The sequence below is a fragment of the Prinia subflava genome, chromosome 10 (genome assembly GCF_021018805.1).
Source record: "Prinia subflava isolate CZ2003 ecotype Zambia chromosome 10, Cam_Psub_1.2, whole genome shotgun sequence".
Taxonomy (NCBI): Eukaryota; Metazoa; Chordata; class Aves; order Passeriformes; family Cisticolidae; genus Prinia; species Prinia subflava.
This window is the reverse complement of record NC_086256.1, coordinates 887,186-904,577: the sequence shown is the minus strand read 5'-3', so window position 1 is coordinate 904,577 and position 17,392 is coordinate 887,186. Positions and strand designations below refer to the sequence as shown.

Genomic DNA, 17,392 nt, shown 5'->3' with positions numbered 1-17,392 from the left:
TGGGAGGGACCTTGAAGCTCACCTTGCTTAACCCCTGCCATGGGCAGGGACACCTTCCACGAGCCCAGGCTGCTCCAAGCCCTGTCCAACCTGACCCATTCCAGAGGGAGTTCACCCACTCCAGAGGGAGTCATCCCGTTCCAGAGGGGGTTATCCCGTTCCAGAGGGGGTTATCCCATTCCAGAGGGGTTTATCCCGTTCCAGAGGAGATTATCCCGTTCCAGAGGAGATTATCCCGTTCCAGAGGGGGTTATCCCATTCCAGAGGGAGTAATCCCATTCCAGAGGGGGTTATCCCGTTCTAGAGGGGGTTATCCCGTTCCAGAGGGAATTATCCCGTTCCAGAGGGGGTTATCCCGTTCCAGAGGGGGTTATCCCATTCCAGAGGGAGTTATCCCATTCCAGAGGGAGTTAACCCATTCCAGAGGGGGTTATCCCATTCCAGAGGGAGTTATCCCATTCCAGAGGGAGTTAACCCATTCCAGAGGGGGTTATCCCATTCCAGAGGGAGTGCACCCATTCCAGAGGGAGTCATCCCGTTCCAGAGGGAGTTATCGCGTTCCAGAGGGGGTTCTCCCGTTCCAGAGGGGGTTCTCCCGTTCCAGAGGGGGTTCTCCCGTTCCAGAGGAGATTATCCCGTTCCAGAGGGGGTTATCCCGTTCCAGAGGGAGTTATCCCGTTCCAGAGGGGGTTATCCCGTTCCCACGTGGGTTCCTTGTCCCGAGGTCCCAGAGTTACAGTTGGAGAAGTCTCTCACCCTGTTTAGTGAATTGTTCCTGATCCCTACGGAGCCAGCTATACACACGGCATATGTACAGGTATTTTCATAAGGCATAGAATATCTTTGCATTGAAAATAAATGAACATTATTAAATTTAATTTAATATATACTTTCTTTGAGGTGTTTATGAAAATATTTTCTTCTCTATACTTTCGTATGCGACATGATAGAAATATTTCATGGGAAGTACAGGTTAATATATTTCATCTTTATAAAGGCATATACAACTTTGAGGCAGTGTTTCTGATGGACAGCAGAATTCCTAAAGGATTTGTATGTGCTTCTGTGTTTTGAAATCATATGAAATTGACTTTTAAGAAGGAACTTGGTTAAAAAAACGCACCAATGCACAGCCAGAGGCTGACAAGTAAAACTAATACGGAGCCACATGAACAATATATTTATAGAGTTAATTCTTATATTTTCTCCCGATGATTGGTACTAACATAGAGTATTATACATTTGGCACTACTGTTTGCCATTGGTCCAGCAATTGGCAAAAAATTGGTTTCCTATGTATAAATCTGTTTGAACATTAGATCTGGCTAGACATATTTACTATTTATAAAAAAATATTTAGACAGTAAGCTCACGTTGGATAACTAAGTCTACTGTGTTCTGGAAACTCTTCAGTAGGAGCACAGCCTTCTCGTGTTCCAGGTGGACAAAGCTGTGTCCATTGGCCTGCAGCAGGGAAAGCACAAGGGAAGAGGCTTTAGTGGCTGCTTTTGGGGGAAAAAAAGGGATATTTGGCAATTAAAAGCAAGGCTGAAATAAATAATGAGCATATGAGGATTTCTCAATAACACAAACACACATTTCTCTTGTCCTCTGTGGGCCTCAGGGCTGGGCTGGGGGCTCCAAGGAATGATTTCATTCCCACTGAAATTGGGAATTTCCAGCCATTGCTATGGCTTTGGGGTCTGACCAGGACCCGCTTAAAGCCTTAATAAAATAAAACATCTTTCCTCTGGAAAAGAGGAGTTCAAACTCCAGGCAGGGAAAATTCCAAATACATCGACAGCTGTGCCAAAAATCAGGCATTAATGGAACCCTGGAAATAAAGGCATTAATGGAACCCTGGAATTCTGCACTGTGGGCTGGGAGGGATCTCAAGGGTGTTTGGAAGATCCCGAGGGAGCTCACGGGGCAGATGTGGGGACAGAGGGCCCAGGCTGGGCTGGGAGATGGAAAACAAGTGGCACAGACAGGGACAGGCTCCAGAGAGGAGGATCTGGAATGAGGGGGGCAAAGGAGGAGTGGCTGGGGCTGATCAGGGCCCTGACACAGCCCAGGGCTGCACCAAGGGAAATGCAGGCTGGATATTGGATTAAAACAAGACTGGATGTGGCACTCGGTGCCGGGGTTGGGCTCGATGACCTTGGAGGTCCCTTCCAACCCTGTGGTTCTGTGATTCTCTGGGAATGACTGGGAGGGCACTGTCGGACCTCAGCAGGAAAAGCAGGAGCAGCCTGATACCCAAAGAGCCACAGGGTTTTTCCATGGGGAAATTCCTCCACCCAAACCTCCCCTGGCCCAGCCTGAGGCCGTTCCCTCTCCTCCTGTCCCTGTTCCTGGAGCAGATCCCAAATCCCCCCGGCTGTCCCCTCCTGTCAGGAGCTGTGCAGAGCCACAAGGTCCCCCCTGAGCCTCCTTTTCTCCAGGCTCAGCCCCTTCCCAGCTCCCTCAGGGATTCTCCAGCCCCTTCCCAGCTCCCTCAGGGATTCTTCATTCCCTTCCCAGCTCCCTCAGGGGTTCTCCAGCCCCTTCCCAGCTCCCTCAGGGATTCTTCATTCCCTTCCCAGCTCCCTCAGGGATTCTCCAGCCCCTTCCCAGCTCCCTCAGGGATTCTCCATTCCCTTCCCAGCTCTGTTCCCTTCCCTGGACACTCTCCAGCCCCTCAGGCTCTGGTCTGGGGGTGCCCAGAAGTGCCCACAGGGCTGGAGGTGCCCAGCACAGGGGACAATCCCTGCCCACCAGTTTGGATTCAAACCAGGAGCCCAGCAGGGCAAAAACTGCTGTGGGTTCCAGCTGTAAATCAATATTGAAGCCCCTGCAACACAACTGGTGCTCCAGTGGTGCTGCAAACCCCCCCAGTGCCTTTCCAGGTGAGCCCAGGGCAGCCCTACCTGCAGGATTTTGTCTCCGGGCTGGAGCAGGCTGGAGGCGGGGCCGTCAGGCTGAACCCTAGTAACAAAGATACCCTATAAGTCAGAAGTAACACAGGTTAGGATGCTTTCTCCAAGAACTACATCCCAAAAACCACGGGGCTCCCTAGCTGGGGCCTGGGGGCTCTGGGTACCCCGGGGATGGGGTGGCACCAGACTGGATTATTCAGTTTTATTCTGCTGTCAAACACCCCTTTGGGGGTGGGGCAGCTCTCTGGGACCTGCAGCACTTTTCAGTAATTGTGGGGCATTTTAAACTAAAATCCCACATCACAAAGAAAGTCCAGCGTAACAGGGCAAGAGTGACAGGTTATCAGGAGGGTAATTAAAATGGAGCAAGTGGTAATTATTAGAATAATGAGTATCATAATCTGCACAGCCATCTTTGCTTCCTCTAGGAAACACAGCTTTAATTTCAGGATTTGCCAAACGTTCTCCGTGGTTATGGAAGTTCTCTCTGGCCCTGCAACATGAACCCGGTGTTATCCAAGAACACCAACCCCAGGAATGTGTTCAAGGCCTCCTTTTCCAACAAACTCCACTCAGTTCCAGGCACCAAACACAAATCCACGGGTAGGAGTCCACTTCCCAATCCTACAGCTCTGGGAGCTGGGACTCACCACAGGCTGGAGTTTTTGAGGCCTCTTTCTGTTGCAAATAGATTTATTTTAAATGTGCAATTCCCTAAATGAATCCTGCATGTCCCTGACCACCCAGAACAGGAGAGAACTGCTGCCATGGGTCTGTAAGGATCCAGGGATTTCCAGGCTCGGTTTATTTGACACAGCAGCTACAAACCCTGGAATTTCAGCCTCCAGGGATGATTCTGCACCTTAGGGTTCCTGCTAATTAATTTAGTAGAAGTTTAATTGGGGTCTAAGGTGACTCTTAAAAAGTAAGAGAGACAATTCTCCAAAAAACAGCCAAAAAAAAATCTTATCCAGGGATATGGGCCAGACACTGATGGGATTGATGCTTGATTCCCTCATCATCTTTAACTGGGGGAAAAAAAGGCAAACAACACTCTGCTAAAACAAAGAAACAACAAAAAAACCACCCTAAAACTAAGCCAAGTATGGGGAAAAAATCTTTCAGTTCCACCAAGAGAGGGGCACAAACATCCCCCTCATGTTCTCTGCCTCCACTCTGGGACCTCTCAAACAAGGAGCAGGGAGGGAGGAGTTTCACACTTACCTTATCAGAAGGTTTGAATGGATTTCCTTGTCCACTTATTCCACCACTGATGCTGAACCCAAGGCCAGGATTCTTCTCTATCCTCACACAGAACTGGGTAGGAAAAGCAGGGAGTCAGCACTGAACCCTGCCCCAGCCCCTTCCCTCCCATCCATTTCCCTGGGAGAGCTGAGCCCCTGCACTCCACAAAACGGGAAAAGCCACTGGAATATTGCAATAAACTGCAAGAACTGGCAGGATTCCCCACACTGCAGCAACACCACAACATTCCCTGTGGTTCACAGATTCCTGCATGGATTTTAATGCTTTTTTCAAGGAGGAAAAAACCCTTTAGAATTGTGAAAGAGAAGTTCACCCTGGCCAAGTTTTTCACTCAAACATTGGGGCAAACCCATCAGTGAGGCTCTGCCTGGTGCAATTTTATTTTCCCACAAGGAGCCAGACGTGCAGCACCCCTGGGACAAAGCCAAGGATAAAATGGATAAAATACTCTGGGATCTCTGGAGCACTGCCGGGATCTGACAGCCTGCACTGAGCACTCCTGTCTTAGGCTGCGATGCAGGATGCAACCAAAAGTTTGTATTCTATCCCCAGCTGTAAAAAAAGGGTGGGGCAGAGTTCTTTATCCCTTCCAGGACCCATCCTCCCCCCAGGGGATCTCTGCTGTCCATGGGCAGCTGTTAAACCCAGCTGGGGCAGGGTTCTTTATCCCTTCCAGGACCCATCCTCCCTCCAGGGGATCTCTGCTGTCCAGAGGCCATCGAGGCTCCCTGCAGGGCTGATCCAATTCCATCATCCCAGTCTGACCCGGGAATGCCAGCTCTGCTCAGGGACCTCAGTTCCAAACGTGTCACTGGGTCAGTCTGGGAGAACACGGGTATTGGCGGCTGCTGCTGGGGAAGGGACAGACCCAGCCTGTCCCCAGTCCAACCAGGGCTCCCCCAGTCCAGCCAGAGCTCCCCCAGTCCAGCCAGAGCTCTCCCAGTCCAGCCAGAGCTCTCCCAGTCCAAGCAGAGCTTCCCCAGTCCAACCAGAACTTCCCCATTACAGCCACAGCTCTCCCAGTCTAGCCACAGCTCCTCCATCTCAGCCAGAGCTCTCCCAGTCCAACCAGAGCTCCCCCAGTCCAGCCACAGCTCCCCCAGTCCAGCCACAGCTCCCCCAGTCCAGCCACAGCTCCCCCAGTCCAACCAGAGCTCTCCCAGTCCAACCAGAGCTCTCCCAGTCCAACCAGAGCTCCCCCAGTCCAGCCACAGCTCCCCCAGTCCAGCCACAGCTCCCCCAGCCCCATCTCCCCGGGCTGCCCAGCTCAGCCGCCCCTCCTGCCCGAGGTCCGCTCTCCCGGACCCTTTGGCGGAGCCGGCGGTGCCCGGAGCCGCGGTGCCCCCGAGCCTCACCTGCTCCTGGTAGGCGTCGGTGCTGCGCTGGCCCTTGGTCTGGATGAGGCACCGCTGGGGCTGGGGGGCCCGGGAGCCCTGCGAGGACGGGATCTGGATGGGCAGGGGCGGCTGGTACTGCTGGATGGTGACTTTGTTCATGCCGCCCTCGTACTGCTGCTCCCGGCTGCGGTGCTGCAGGCTCTGCGACCCCATCAGCGTCTGGATGTGGCTGCCTGCCTGTGGGCAACCTGTGTGAGGGCACGGCCCTGCCCGCCCTGCCCGGCCCAGCCCGCCCTGCCCGGCCCCCGGAGCCGGGAAAAACGGGATCCCGGCAATTCCCATCCCCGTTCCCGCAGAGCAGGGGACAGGAGCTCCGCGGGCTGGAGACGGACGCACCGCACAGAGCTCTGCTGAGTCCTGGCCAGCAGCCAGTGACCACTTCATTGTTCCCAGCTCCTTTTCGTAGCCAGTTTGAATTTCCCGGGCTCGGGGAGCCGATTGCTCGGGAATCTCTGCATGCCCAGATCTCTGGCCGTGTCTGCACCCAGGGCTCAGGTGGGGATCCTGAGGTCTCTGCTCCCCTGGGGGCTTCTAGAAGAAGCCAGGCCAGCCGAATTGGGTCTGTTACGATCAGACTCACTGTGTCTGTGTAAACCAGCTGTGTACCGCTACAGAGGACAACAAACCCGCCTGTCAGGGCCAGCGCCATCCCTCCCCTTCCTCAGCTTCCCTCCCTCCCCCTCCTGTGCCTGGAGGCATCTCCGGGAGCGATGGCTTTTCCTTCCCACCCTCCAGCAATTCTCCTGCTCAGGGATCTCTGGCAGCGTTTCCTGTGAAGCCGAGGGCTGCTGCCTCTGCGGCTCCCTTGGATAAAAGCTTGGAGCAGCAGGAGCTCCCTGGGATGGCTGCACACAGCGGGGACCGGTGTGCACACCTGGGGTCACTCGCTGCCGGGGCTCGGGCAGGGGGGATCGGGTGGATCTCCTGCCAGCGATCCCTGCGCTTATCCTGGCTCATCCCTGCGGCTCCTCGGGAGGCACAGCTTGGGAGGATTCTGCATTCTCCAGCTTTATGGGCAGAGCAGCCCGGCCCGGCCCGGCCCAGCTCGGCCCAGCTCAGCCCGGCCCAGCCCAGCAGCTCCTGAGCCCACGGGCAGAGCTGGAGCTGGGAGGGGCAGCAGGAGCTCCAAGCACTGGGATTTGGTATCCACCACCACAGAACCGCCAGAAATGAGACCCTTTCCCAGGGAGTTCATCAGGGAAAGGGCTGTGCCTGTGCAGGGCTGGGCTGGAGCTGTCCCACCTCTCGTGCTTTTCATGGACTGAACAACTTCACTGGGATGAAACCTTGGGATGAAACTCTGCAGGACAAGGGCAGGAGCAGCCCAGCCATCCCACCCCTTGTGCTTTTCATGGACTGAACCACTTCATTGGGATTAAATCTCAGGATGAGACTGCAGGACCAGGACAGGACTGAAGCCATCCCACCTCTCATGCTTTCCATGGACTGAACAACATCACTGGGATGAAACCTTGGGATTAGACCCTGCAGGACCGGGACAGGAGCAGCCCTGCCCAGCCCTCCGTGCCCACTGCCCACAGCAGAGCCAGAGCTCAAAGGGGCACCGTGAAAACGCCTCCCTCGACTCACAGCAGTTCTCTCTTTGAGCCTCGGAACACCCCAGGTGCTGCCCACACCCCTGGGTGCTGCCCACACCCCCAGTGCTGCCCACACCCCCAGTGCTGCCCACACCCCCGGTGCTGCCCCGGGGCGGGCCGGGCCCTGCCTGGCACCCCTTACCTTCTTGGTGACGGTGTCGGGGGGCACGTCCCGCCGGCCCAGCGGGTAGGGGTTCCAGGGGCTGCCCACGGCCACCTCGTCCTGCCCGTTGTCCAGGAGGCCGCTCTGCTGCGACGGGGTCTGTCACAAAGGCAGGGCAGCCTTTAGGCACCGGGCACAGCCTCACTCAGCTCACACAGCCCGGCCGGCACTGCTGCCACAGGGCCCCGGTGCCCGCGGCGCGGGGGCTCTGCCAGCAGCAGCCCGGGAGGTTTTGGGGACAGAAATGGTGAGAATAATGAATGGTGAGAGAGAACACCCACTGAACGGGGCGCGTTACTTTCAGAGAGACAGATTTTGGCAAAATCGCAATATTGAACCAGCCTGGCGTTGGTTCTGGGGTTGGGATTTCCTCACTGCTCGTTCCAGCAGCAGGAACTTTGTTAGGAGGGATTTGCCACCCAGAAAAACCAGCTGGTTTTGTTTCGTGCAGAAAACATCCCCTGCTGGCAGTGCCGAGGCTGTGCTGGCTCCAGGGCAGCTCCCAGAACCTCCTGGGCTGTGCCAGGGACGTTTTTGTATAAAATGAACCTGAAATTCAATGTTTGTGAATGGTCACAACACACAGGGAGAGTTTCCTCAGTGCTCATAATTCCCTTTTCTCTCCTGTTCCATGTTTCTTCCTTGTCTCTTCCCTCCCTGGTTGTTTTGTTCCTGTTTTCAGGACTTTGGAGGGGGTTTGGACTTTTCCTGCCCCATCCTGAGTTTCCATCATCTGTCTCTGATCATCCCTGGGGGTTCCTAACACCTTTTGGGTGTCAGATTTCCCAAAATTCCAGCACTGTCCTGCCACTGACAGCACCTGGCACAGTGCAGTTCTTATTGATTAATGGGAATCTGCAAAGGAACAAAAAATATCTATTCTTCCTCTGCCATTCCAGGAATTTCGTCTCCAGCTTTGACTAAAAAGAAAAAAAAATCAGGATATGCTTCTGATGGATGAAGAATTAATCAAATTTGCTTCGAAATGTGAAAGCTGGGAATTTTTCCATTTAAAACTATTTTTAACAGGAGTTGGAAAGTAAATAGAAAGAAATTCTGATTTAAATCACATCTCTGAGGCGAAGTGACAAAAGTCCAACCCCGATTATTTAAAATGAAAGGAAACTTCCATGATAATTCCTTCATCATTCATGAAATCTTCCAGAAAAAAAAAAGGAATTTGGGATTTTTCTTCTATTAAAAACCACTTGAAAAACATTTCCACCGTTTAAAGCCCAGGACCTCCTTGCAGAGCTGGGAATTCACTCACATCCCAGGGGATCAATTTATGGACCCCTCTGGGTCATTCCAAGGGAACCTCTGCTCCCCTCCTCACTTTATTCCCAAGGAAAGTGGGAATTCCCATTCTGGGAATGGGTTGCACCAAGCCACAAACTTTTAAAACTTTTCACAGGGAGCCAGAAAGGGAAAGGATCCCTCTGGAGAGTGCTGGGCCTGCCCTGCAGAGGGAAAAGGGAAAACGCAGAGGGTGCTCTCAGCTTCCTCCATAAACAGGGAAATCCTGGGATTTCATTTGCTGCAGCAAAAGGGATTTTTTCCCTTTGCAATATTGGTGATTGTCTGAGCTGGGACAGGCTGCAACCCAGCTCCACCTCCAGGAAATCTGGGGAAAAGAGGAAAAGCAGCGCTTCCCACATTTTCTACAGGGAGTAGATTGGTGTCATGAACGTTTTCAATGTAATTCATTGTTCAAGTTGATTTCCTGACCACCAGAGCTCACTCATTACTCTCTTGAATCCAGGCCACGGGGAGGAGGGAGGAGAAGAGGCAAGGATTAAACTGCTGTGGCCTGGATTCTTTAGGAAATGCAAACTCTGTGGAAGGCGTGAGGCAATAAAATTTAACAACACAAAATATACACAGTATTTTCCCAACAGTCATCCCCCCTGCAGTCATCGTTCCCAACAGTGATTTCCCCAAACAGTACAGCAAGAGAACAACCCCTCAGTGCAGTTCAGCATCACAGTTTCTATGGATATGGAGCAATGGAATGCTGGTGGAATAGAAAAGCAGAATAATCCACATCAGACCACACCCCAAAATATATCACAGAGCAGACTCCTGAATTTCCTCAGACATCCACCATCGATATCCATGTTCCCCCACAGCCCAAGCCCTGGGAGTGCCAGAGAACAGCTCATCCCTAACGTGGGGAGGGAACCAGCACCGCTCTTTGGGGTTGGTGCCAATGGATTTTTCCAGGGACTCGTGACAAGTACCTGAGCAGACAGACAAGATCTTGGGAAGCCAAGACAACACCGGGGTGTCCCTGCCCAGCACACACATCCAGGGGTCCCCGGAGCCTCCCGCCCACACAGAGCAGCACAGACCAGAGCAGGGCCTGGGGGACGTGGGATGGAGGCGACAGAGGATGGAGGGGAAGGGACGGGGGAGGCTGGCCCTGCTCCCTGGCGCTGCCATCCTGCCCTGGATTGCCCGGAATTCCGGCTGCAGCGCCCGTGGGGTGGGCAGGAGGAGCAGGGCCCAGCTCTGGGCCAGCCCCTGCTGCTGCTGAAGGGTCCTGCTCTCCTCAAACCCCTGGATCTGAGCTCTTGGAGCCCTCCTTTGGGAACTGCCGGTGCCGGGGGCCAGCCTGGCAATTCCCAGCACAGATGATCCCATTGGAACGCCGGGATCCGGGCTCTGCTGCCCTCCAGTTACCCCCAGAGCTGCTGTGGTTTTGTCCCCTCACTCCTGTGCCAGGGCAGGGAGAGGCTGAGCCGTGCCTGTCCCTCGGGATGCACAGAAAGGTCTCAGCATCCCTCCCTGACCCTGAGAATCCTGCAGGAGCAGCCCTCTCTGCCTTGTCTGTGCCCCTCTCCCTTCAGATATTCCTTGGGAATACATAGTTTTGTATGTCATACGAGTCAACAAGATATTGGTAATAAATATAAGATAAACAGTAAATAAATGAGGAAAGCATTCTCTTTTTCAGGCGTTTCTCAAAGTTTAAAATGGGTTTGGCTGTAGTAAGGTGTTCCAAACCCATCAGGTATTACAGCACACCAAATTACTGCTCAAATACTGAAATCTCTGTCTCCTGGAGCCTGTTTAATGCTTCCACACCCATTTTCCTGGGATCAACCATCCCCAGAGCAAACTGTGCTCCCCACTGAGCAAATGACAGAGCCTGGCGTGTGTGAGGAGAGCAGGAGGGCAGGAAGGACAGCCAGGGAGCTCGGGGATCCAAAAAGCAAGGCCACCAAGGGGGCAAAGCCGCATCCCTGCCAGCCCTGCTTTGTGGACCAGGCACCGTAGAAGCACGAGGAAGAGGCAGAAGCTAACCCGGGAGGAAGCAAGGATCGTTAATTAACCGGGAATGCCGGCAGTGCTGGCTAGCCCATACTTACTTTCGGTAGAGGTAGCTCTTGAAGCATTTGGTTTTCAAATTTAGATTTAGGCTGCAAGTTTAAAGTCATGCTTCGGCCGGCATGCATGGCTGAAACCCCTCCAGAGTGCAGCATGCCAAGGCTAACTGTGTGGTGTTTGTAAGCAGCGCTCTGAGTAGAGGAAACAACCACGGGACACGTATGAACACACATGCTCAGAATTAAGTCTCACACATACATGGTTAAGTTCACAGAGTTTTAGTTTAAGCCAACAAACAGTCCCGAGAACCGAGAGCTCCTCCGGGCATGCACTGGTCACACACAGCGAGGACACTGCTCCTCGTACAGAGAACGGGCACCGGGGGAAGGACGGGCACCGGGGGAAGGACGTCCACGCTGACAGCACAGGAGGGGCGGTGGGGCTGGCACGGGCCTCGCTTTGAGCGAAAAACGGGAAAATTTGGGGTGGGCTGGGCAGCCAGAGGCTGTGAAATTTGGGGTGGGCTGGGCAGCCAGAGGCTGTGAAATTTGGGGTGGGCTGGGCAGCCAGAGGCTGTGAAATTTGGGGTGGAGGGGGCAGCCAGAGGCGCGCCTGGTGCAGAGGGGCAGCCCCTGGAGAGGTGCTGCTCCCTGAAAACCTGTCTGGATACGTGGGACGAGCTGGGCAGGACAGGGACACGGCTGCTGTGCCCACCCAAGGGACACGGCTGCTATGCCCACCCGGGGGACACGGCTGCTGTGCCCACCCGGGCAGGGCAGGGACACGGCTGCTGTGCCCACCCGGGGACACGGCTGCTGTGCCCACCCGGGGACACGGCTGCTGTGCCCACCCAAGGGACACGGCTGCTGTGCCCACCCGGGGGACACGGCTGCTGTGCCCACCCAAGGGACACGGCTGCTGTGCCCACCCAAGGGACACATGTGCTATGCCCACCTGGGGGACATGGCTGCTGTGCCCACCCGAGGGACAGGGGCTGCTCCCAGGTGCTCCCACCAGCACAGCCTCCAGCAGGCAGCCCAGCCCAGCTCCTTGGAGCTCTGCACCCAGCAGGAACCACCTGGCAGGGAGCAAGGACAGCCACCGGTGCCAGCTCTCCGGGGTTAAAAAGCCCCCTTTGTACATGTTGTAAACTAAGAGCAAAGGTGTTCCTTAAACCAACAGTGTCTGGCAAGGGTTCATTTCCATCAGGAAGGGCCCTGCTCGGGGTGCACTGCTTTCCCTGGCTAGGAGGCAATTTCCAGTGGGTTTACAGGGAACCCCATTTCCAGTGGGTTTACAGGGAAAAGAGCTGAGGGAGGGCTTCAGCCTTGGAGCCCCTTTTTAAAGTTTCCCCATTTGATCCCTAAGGATAATTTAATATCATCACATCTGAGCAGCTGGAAGGTAAGGAGAATATTAACACCAAACTCAGGCGGCTCTGGCATAAAGCACTATACGGACACATTTGGCAACGGCTTCTTATGCATTTTCACCACAGGAATTTGTCACAACCACTTCAGATCACGGAGTAAATCGGATTCGTGGATTAGGTCATTAAATCGGTAATGACTGAATCATGCACTAAAGTACCCTTTGGATAGAAGGCAAATCAGCATAACTTCCTACAGCTAAAAGGAGTAATGATCACATTCCCATTAGAACAGTGGCAGTGGTTACCCAGGGATATTTCTCAGTTATAGACACTTTTAAACCCCCTGCACTAACAGTCACACCAGAGCTAAAATACATTTCATTACTCATTCTCTTTTTCCTTTATTCCCTTTTACTGCCAAGACAAGCCCAGCACCTCTCCAAGCTCTCGGTCGTTACTGACCTGGTGGCTCCAGCAGCGCTCCCACGAGCAGGGGAGAACCTCGGGGTTCTTCCTAATTTTGGGCAGAGCTGCAGGAGTCACTGCCCCAGTGACAGGCACTGGGGCAGAGCCTCTGGATTTACCCGGATCCAGAGTCTCCATCCCAGTGGAGCCTCACTGGGGCAGAGCCTCTGGATTCACCCAGGTTTCGGAATCACCACCCCAGTGACTGCCCCAAGGAATTCACTGGGGTGGAGGCTCTGGATTTACCCAGGACCCGGAGCCACCACCCCGGTGACTGTCCCAAGGGGCATCACCAGCGAGGAGCCTCTGGGTTTTCTGGGATCCCTCACTCCGGCCGAGCACCCCCAGGGCCCTCGGCGGGCCGGTCCCTCCGACACCACGGCGGGAATTTCATCCCTGGGAATTCTGGTGGTCACCGCTGCACGTGCAAATCGTTTGACAGAGCGAAACACACAACTAAAGGCATTAATTGCAGAGAAATGCCAAACATACCCTGTCTAACCTTCTAGCTTCTATATGTCTAAGTAGCTGTTGTCTCCAGTCAGCGGGCATTTTAGCACAGCTCTCATTTCCCTTCCCAGGGGGAGGCCTCGGCTTTATATCACTGCTATCGGAAGGCTTGTCGCCATAGTTACCCAAGTTATAGTCTGACGGAATCTTTTCCAGCAGAGCTGCCATGGTGGGCCTCGCTGAGACCGGCCGCGTTTGGGCCGTGCCGTAGCTCTCTGTGCTGTAGCTTCGTGCCGACAGGGGCCTCCTTTGCGTGAGGTTTTTAACTGGGAAGCTCCCAGTCTGGGCTTTCACTTCCTGGTAGGAAGGGTGCTCGTCTTCGTAGCGCCCGTTGCGCTTGAGGAACTGGGCCTCGGGCACGGCCATGCTGCCCTGGCGCTCCGGGGCGCCGCGGAACGGGGCCCGGCCGTACCTGTCCGCCGGGGGCAGCTCCTGGGGCTCGCCCACCCTGCGGAACACGGACATCTCCGCCGAGCTGACCAGCGAATCCGCCCGGCGCAGGAAGCCGGGCCGCGCGGCCGGGCCGGGGAACGGGGCGGCCGCCGGCTCCTCGCCCACCGAGGGCTGCGAGAAGGAGAACATGGGCTCCACGGGCGCGTAGCCGCGGTAGCCCCGCGGGCTCACCAGCTCCTGCGGCAGGCTCTTGGCCGGCTGGGGCAGGTACTCGGCGTTGAGCTGGAAGGGCGGCAGGAGCCGCTTGTCGGCCGGCAGCTCCACGGCGCCCTGGGGGTTGAAGCTTTGGTCGAACTGATAAACCTTCTTGGTGACCGACGCCTTGTGCTGCGGCTGCACCTTGACGCTGCCGTAGGTGAGCAGCTCGTCGTCCAGCATGGGCACGGACTGGCTGCGGGACATGCTCAGCACGCCGTGCTCGGGGCCCAGCAGCTTGTCCACCCTCTCGTGGGGGCCCACGGTGTCGTTCCCGGATGCATAGTTTTCCAGGGGGATGTTGTACACCTTGTACGCACCGATGTCGATCTCGTCGATGCTCTGAGACTTCTTAAACTTGTTCGTTTTTAAATCCCTCATCATGGGGGAGAGCCGCTCCGTGCTCTTGCTGATGGAGATGACGTTTTTGGGAGGGTCCGGGCGACAGTGCATATGGGAAAAGACGTTTGTGAGGCTCCTGTTGGCATTGGAGTCATGGTATTCCCACGGAATTCCTGGAGTGAAAGTGCTCGTCATCTCGGGAGACTCCTTGACGTGATCTTTCCGCTCGGGCAAAGGGCTGGTGTTGGGGGTGCTTTCCAGTTTGGAGGGAAAAGCTGTCCTGTCTTCAAAAGGACTGGGGGTTCTGGTCCAATTTTGCCAAGGGTTGGGAGGAGGCACTTCGGAGTCGTGTGCGTTTCTGAGCGCGGGCTGCTCCAGCTCCAGGGGGATCCCCACGATCCTGTCCTGCCGGATCAGCGGCCGGCGCCCGTGCGCCGAGGAGCTCCTGGATTTGGTGCTCAGCAGGGGGTTGGTGCCGGCGCTCTCCGCCGCGCTCTCCTCGGCCACGAACCCCGTGTTGTCGTAGTGGGAGCCGTCGTTCCAGCTGTCGGCGAAGGCGTCGCTCAGCGGGCGCCGCTCCGGGCGCGCCGGGACGTTCCCGGCCGGAGCCGCTTCCCGCTGGCTCAGCAATGGCTTGGTCTCCAGGGGCTGTGGGAACGACTGCGCCAGCCTGCAAAGACAAGAGAAGGGAACAAGATAAAATGTCCTCTGCGCCAGCACGTCAGCGCCCGCCGTCCTCGGAGGGCGGTTCGGCCTTCTCCCGCCTACGCCCTGGCTTCGGGAGGCTTCAGGGATCCTTATCATGGAATATTCCCAGCTGGAAGGGCCCCACAAGGGATCACTGAGGCCAGGAATCAAACCTGCCCCCCTGGGTGGTTTTAGCACCAGCTGAGCTACTCTCAGGCTGTTGGGAACCCCGTGGATGTCGTGCCACTGGCACGGGAATGGTGGCAGCAGGTTCCTGCCCTGGAGCACAGACTCTGTCAGGACACACACGGAGAAGCTAAGAAGTCACTCAAAGGCCTGGCTGGCTCCTTGCTGTGTTCCCAGCAATCCCGCTGAACAGATTTTCCTGCTGTAAAAATAATGGATGAGTGCCACAGAAGGGTTCCCCCCACTTCTTAACCAGAGACGCCAGAGGAGGTTTCTGCCCGTTCCCATCCAGCCTTTAACTGGGGCAGAGCTGCGGATGGAACACCTGAGGGGATTTGGGGCAGGCACAGGCAGGACAGGCTGGTCCTGGAATGTTCCCAGGGCAGGTTATGGCTTTCCAAGAACCCCTTTGGAGGTCCAGGGCAGAGGGAGCTGGGACAGCAGTGATGGGACACCAACAGCACCAGCTGCAGCTCCACCTCCAGGAGCTTTAACGCCTGGGGATGGCACAGAGCTGAACTCTGTGGGATTTTAGAACACGGAGGCTGGCCAGCTCTGCACAGCCAACACGGGATAAAAAAGGGTGGATTTTTTTTAACCCAAACGCCCTGCCAGGGTCGCTCTGAGGGCCCAGACGGGACAGAAGGGAAGCAGAAGCTGTGTCAGGAAAGATGTCACACCTGTTCCCCCACAAAGAGTTATTCACTGCTTCTTTAGCCGTGGTCTGCAGGGAGCCCATTTTTACGTGCGCGTTGGAGGACCCTGAGGAAGCCTGGGAAGGGGAATAGTCTGAGTAAGTGCCTGAGGAAACGCTGTTATTCAGACAATGGATCTTATCTGCTTCAGACTCATCTGTCGACTCTGAAACAAAACACAGCAAACGCTTTCAGGGGGCGGCACTTGGGAAGCAAACACCAGCAAAACACATTTTTTCATTAAAACTGTCGTTGGGTTGGACTGATACGTGCACAAATGTCCGCGGGCTACGGTTTACAAGCAGAGGTGGAACATCCCCAGCACAGGTTTCATCTCAAAGGCTGCAAATCCGTCAGTACCTTTCTTGTCTTTACCCAGCAGGATGAGTTTGGGGGGGTAGAGCGGCGTCTCGGGCATGGAGGGACGGAGCTCCCCTATCCTCATCTCAGAGCCAGGATGTCCAAAGGCATCCTGAGGGACACAACAAGGCAGAGTGAGCACAGGGAACCTCAAAGTGCAGCACACAAACAGTTCACAGCCCTCCCCTCGTGAGCATTCAGACACCCCAAGGCCGCCGTGCGGGCAGTGCAGAAGGGTCTGATTCGTCAGCAGAAAGTTCTAATTAATCCTGCACGAATCCTCCTCAAAATCAGGGTGATGTGCTCGTTCTGGAAACGTGGACACACCAGATGGAACTCGCAAGACACATCAAGGCCGTGTAAACATTTTTGATGAAGTCAAGGTCACCCAAACTGCTGCCAGTGGAAAGAAATAAACACAAATTGAGTGTAAACAATTGGTATTTCAGGAGGGAGGATTCCTCGCTCGGTTATTTCTGGTGAGGCCTTCCCCAGATTCAGCTGTCCCTGGAGCTGTACTTAATTAAAATGGCTTTGTCTCTGAGGAGTTTGTGGCTAAATTAAAATGATTTGGGTTTAATAAACTTCTGCCTGAGAGTTCAGCACACCTGACCTTCACACAGGCCCCGCAGCAGGACGTGTGCTGAAAATAACCCCAGCTAAACTGGGGGAGGAGAGTGGGACTCATCCTTAGAAAGAGAAATTTTAAATGGGGACATTTGGGCCCCCGGGGTGTCTAGGAGGGAATGAAGGCACCAAGGGGAATTTTGGGGCCTTTCTGACCCCTGCAGAAAGCTCAGGGATGGGGAGGGTGGCTGTCCTGGGGAGACAGGGCTGGGTGACAGGAGGATCTCTGTCCCCTGACAGGTTGTAAAGGTTCTCCAGTGACTTTGGACAGGGGAGGCAACAGGGATAGACTCAATAATCAGAGAACCAATTTAAACTGGAGTACCCACACCAAATCTGCATTGCTGGAATGTATAATGCTACCGTGTTTTAAAGGTTTTCTTGTTTTTTACTTACAGGGAGGGAACTTTCAGAGGTTTACTGCCATGAACTACTTTTTGCAGTGACAGAGATTTGCAGCAGCATTTGCCACGTGACTTATCCTTGGAGAATTTAATTCTGTTTACACCAGGGCCATTTCCCACCCTCTGTGTTTGATGTTCAGCTGGAGGCAGGACCTTCCCACAAGAGTCATCCTCAGCTCAGGCAGCGCCCTCAGGGCTGATGTTTGGCAGTTCCATGGGGATTCCCATGGAATGGGAGTGACCCAGGCCAGCCCTCCCTTCCCCATGCAGAGATTTGGGTGCTCCACAGGTGCCCAGTGCTCCCAGTGCCTCCCAGAGCCCTTTCCCAGTGCGGGGGGACAAACTGGTGGGACCCCCTTGCCGTGGGCAGTGCAGGGGGTGCAGGGGTGACGTTCTCCCCCTGGGCAGCCCAGGGCTGCCTGTA

At 55.0% G+C, this 17,392-nt stretch overlaps 1 protein-coding gene across 1 annotated transcript in view; it reads right to left on the bottom strand.

Annotated features, from left to right (window-relative positions):
* Nucleotides 1-1,356: 1,356 nt before the first annotated feature.
* Nucleotides 1,357-17,392, bottom strand: part of LRRC7 (leucine rich repeat containing 7) — a 56,990-nt gene continuing 40,954 nt past the window's right edge. The window contains exons 17-25 of the mRNA XM_063406864.1: nt 15,938-16,049; nt 15,563-15,743; nt 13,002-14,679; nt 10,714-10,863; nt 7,322-7,441; nt 5,540-5,758; nt 4,143-4,235; nt 2,910-2,984; nt 1,357-1,464 (exon numbers count right to left, since the gene is read on the bottom strand). Coding sequence (XP_063262934.1) covers nt 1,357-1,464; nt 2,910-2,984; nt 4,143-4,235; nt 5,540-5,758; nt 7,322-7,441; nt 10,714-10,863; nt 13,002-14,679; nt 15,563-15,743; nt 15,938-16,049 — 2,736 coding nt within the window. The remainder of the gene's footprint in view (nt 1,465-2,909; nt 2,985-4,142; nt 4,236-5,539; nt 5,759-7,321; nt 7,442-10,713; nt 10,864-13,001; nt 14,680-15,562; nt 15,744-15,937; nt 16,050-17,392) is intronic.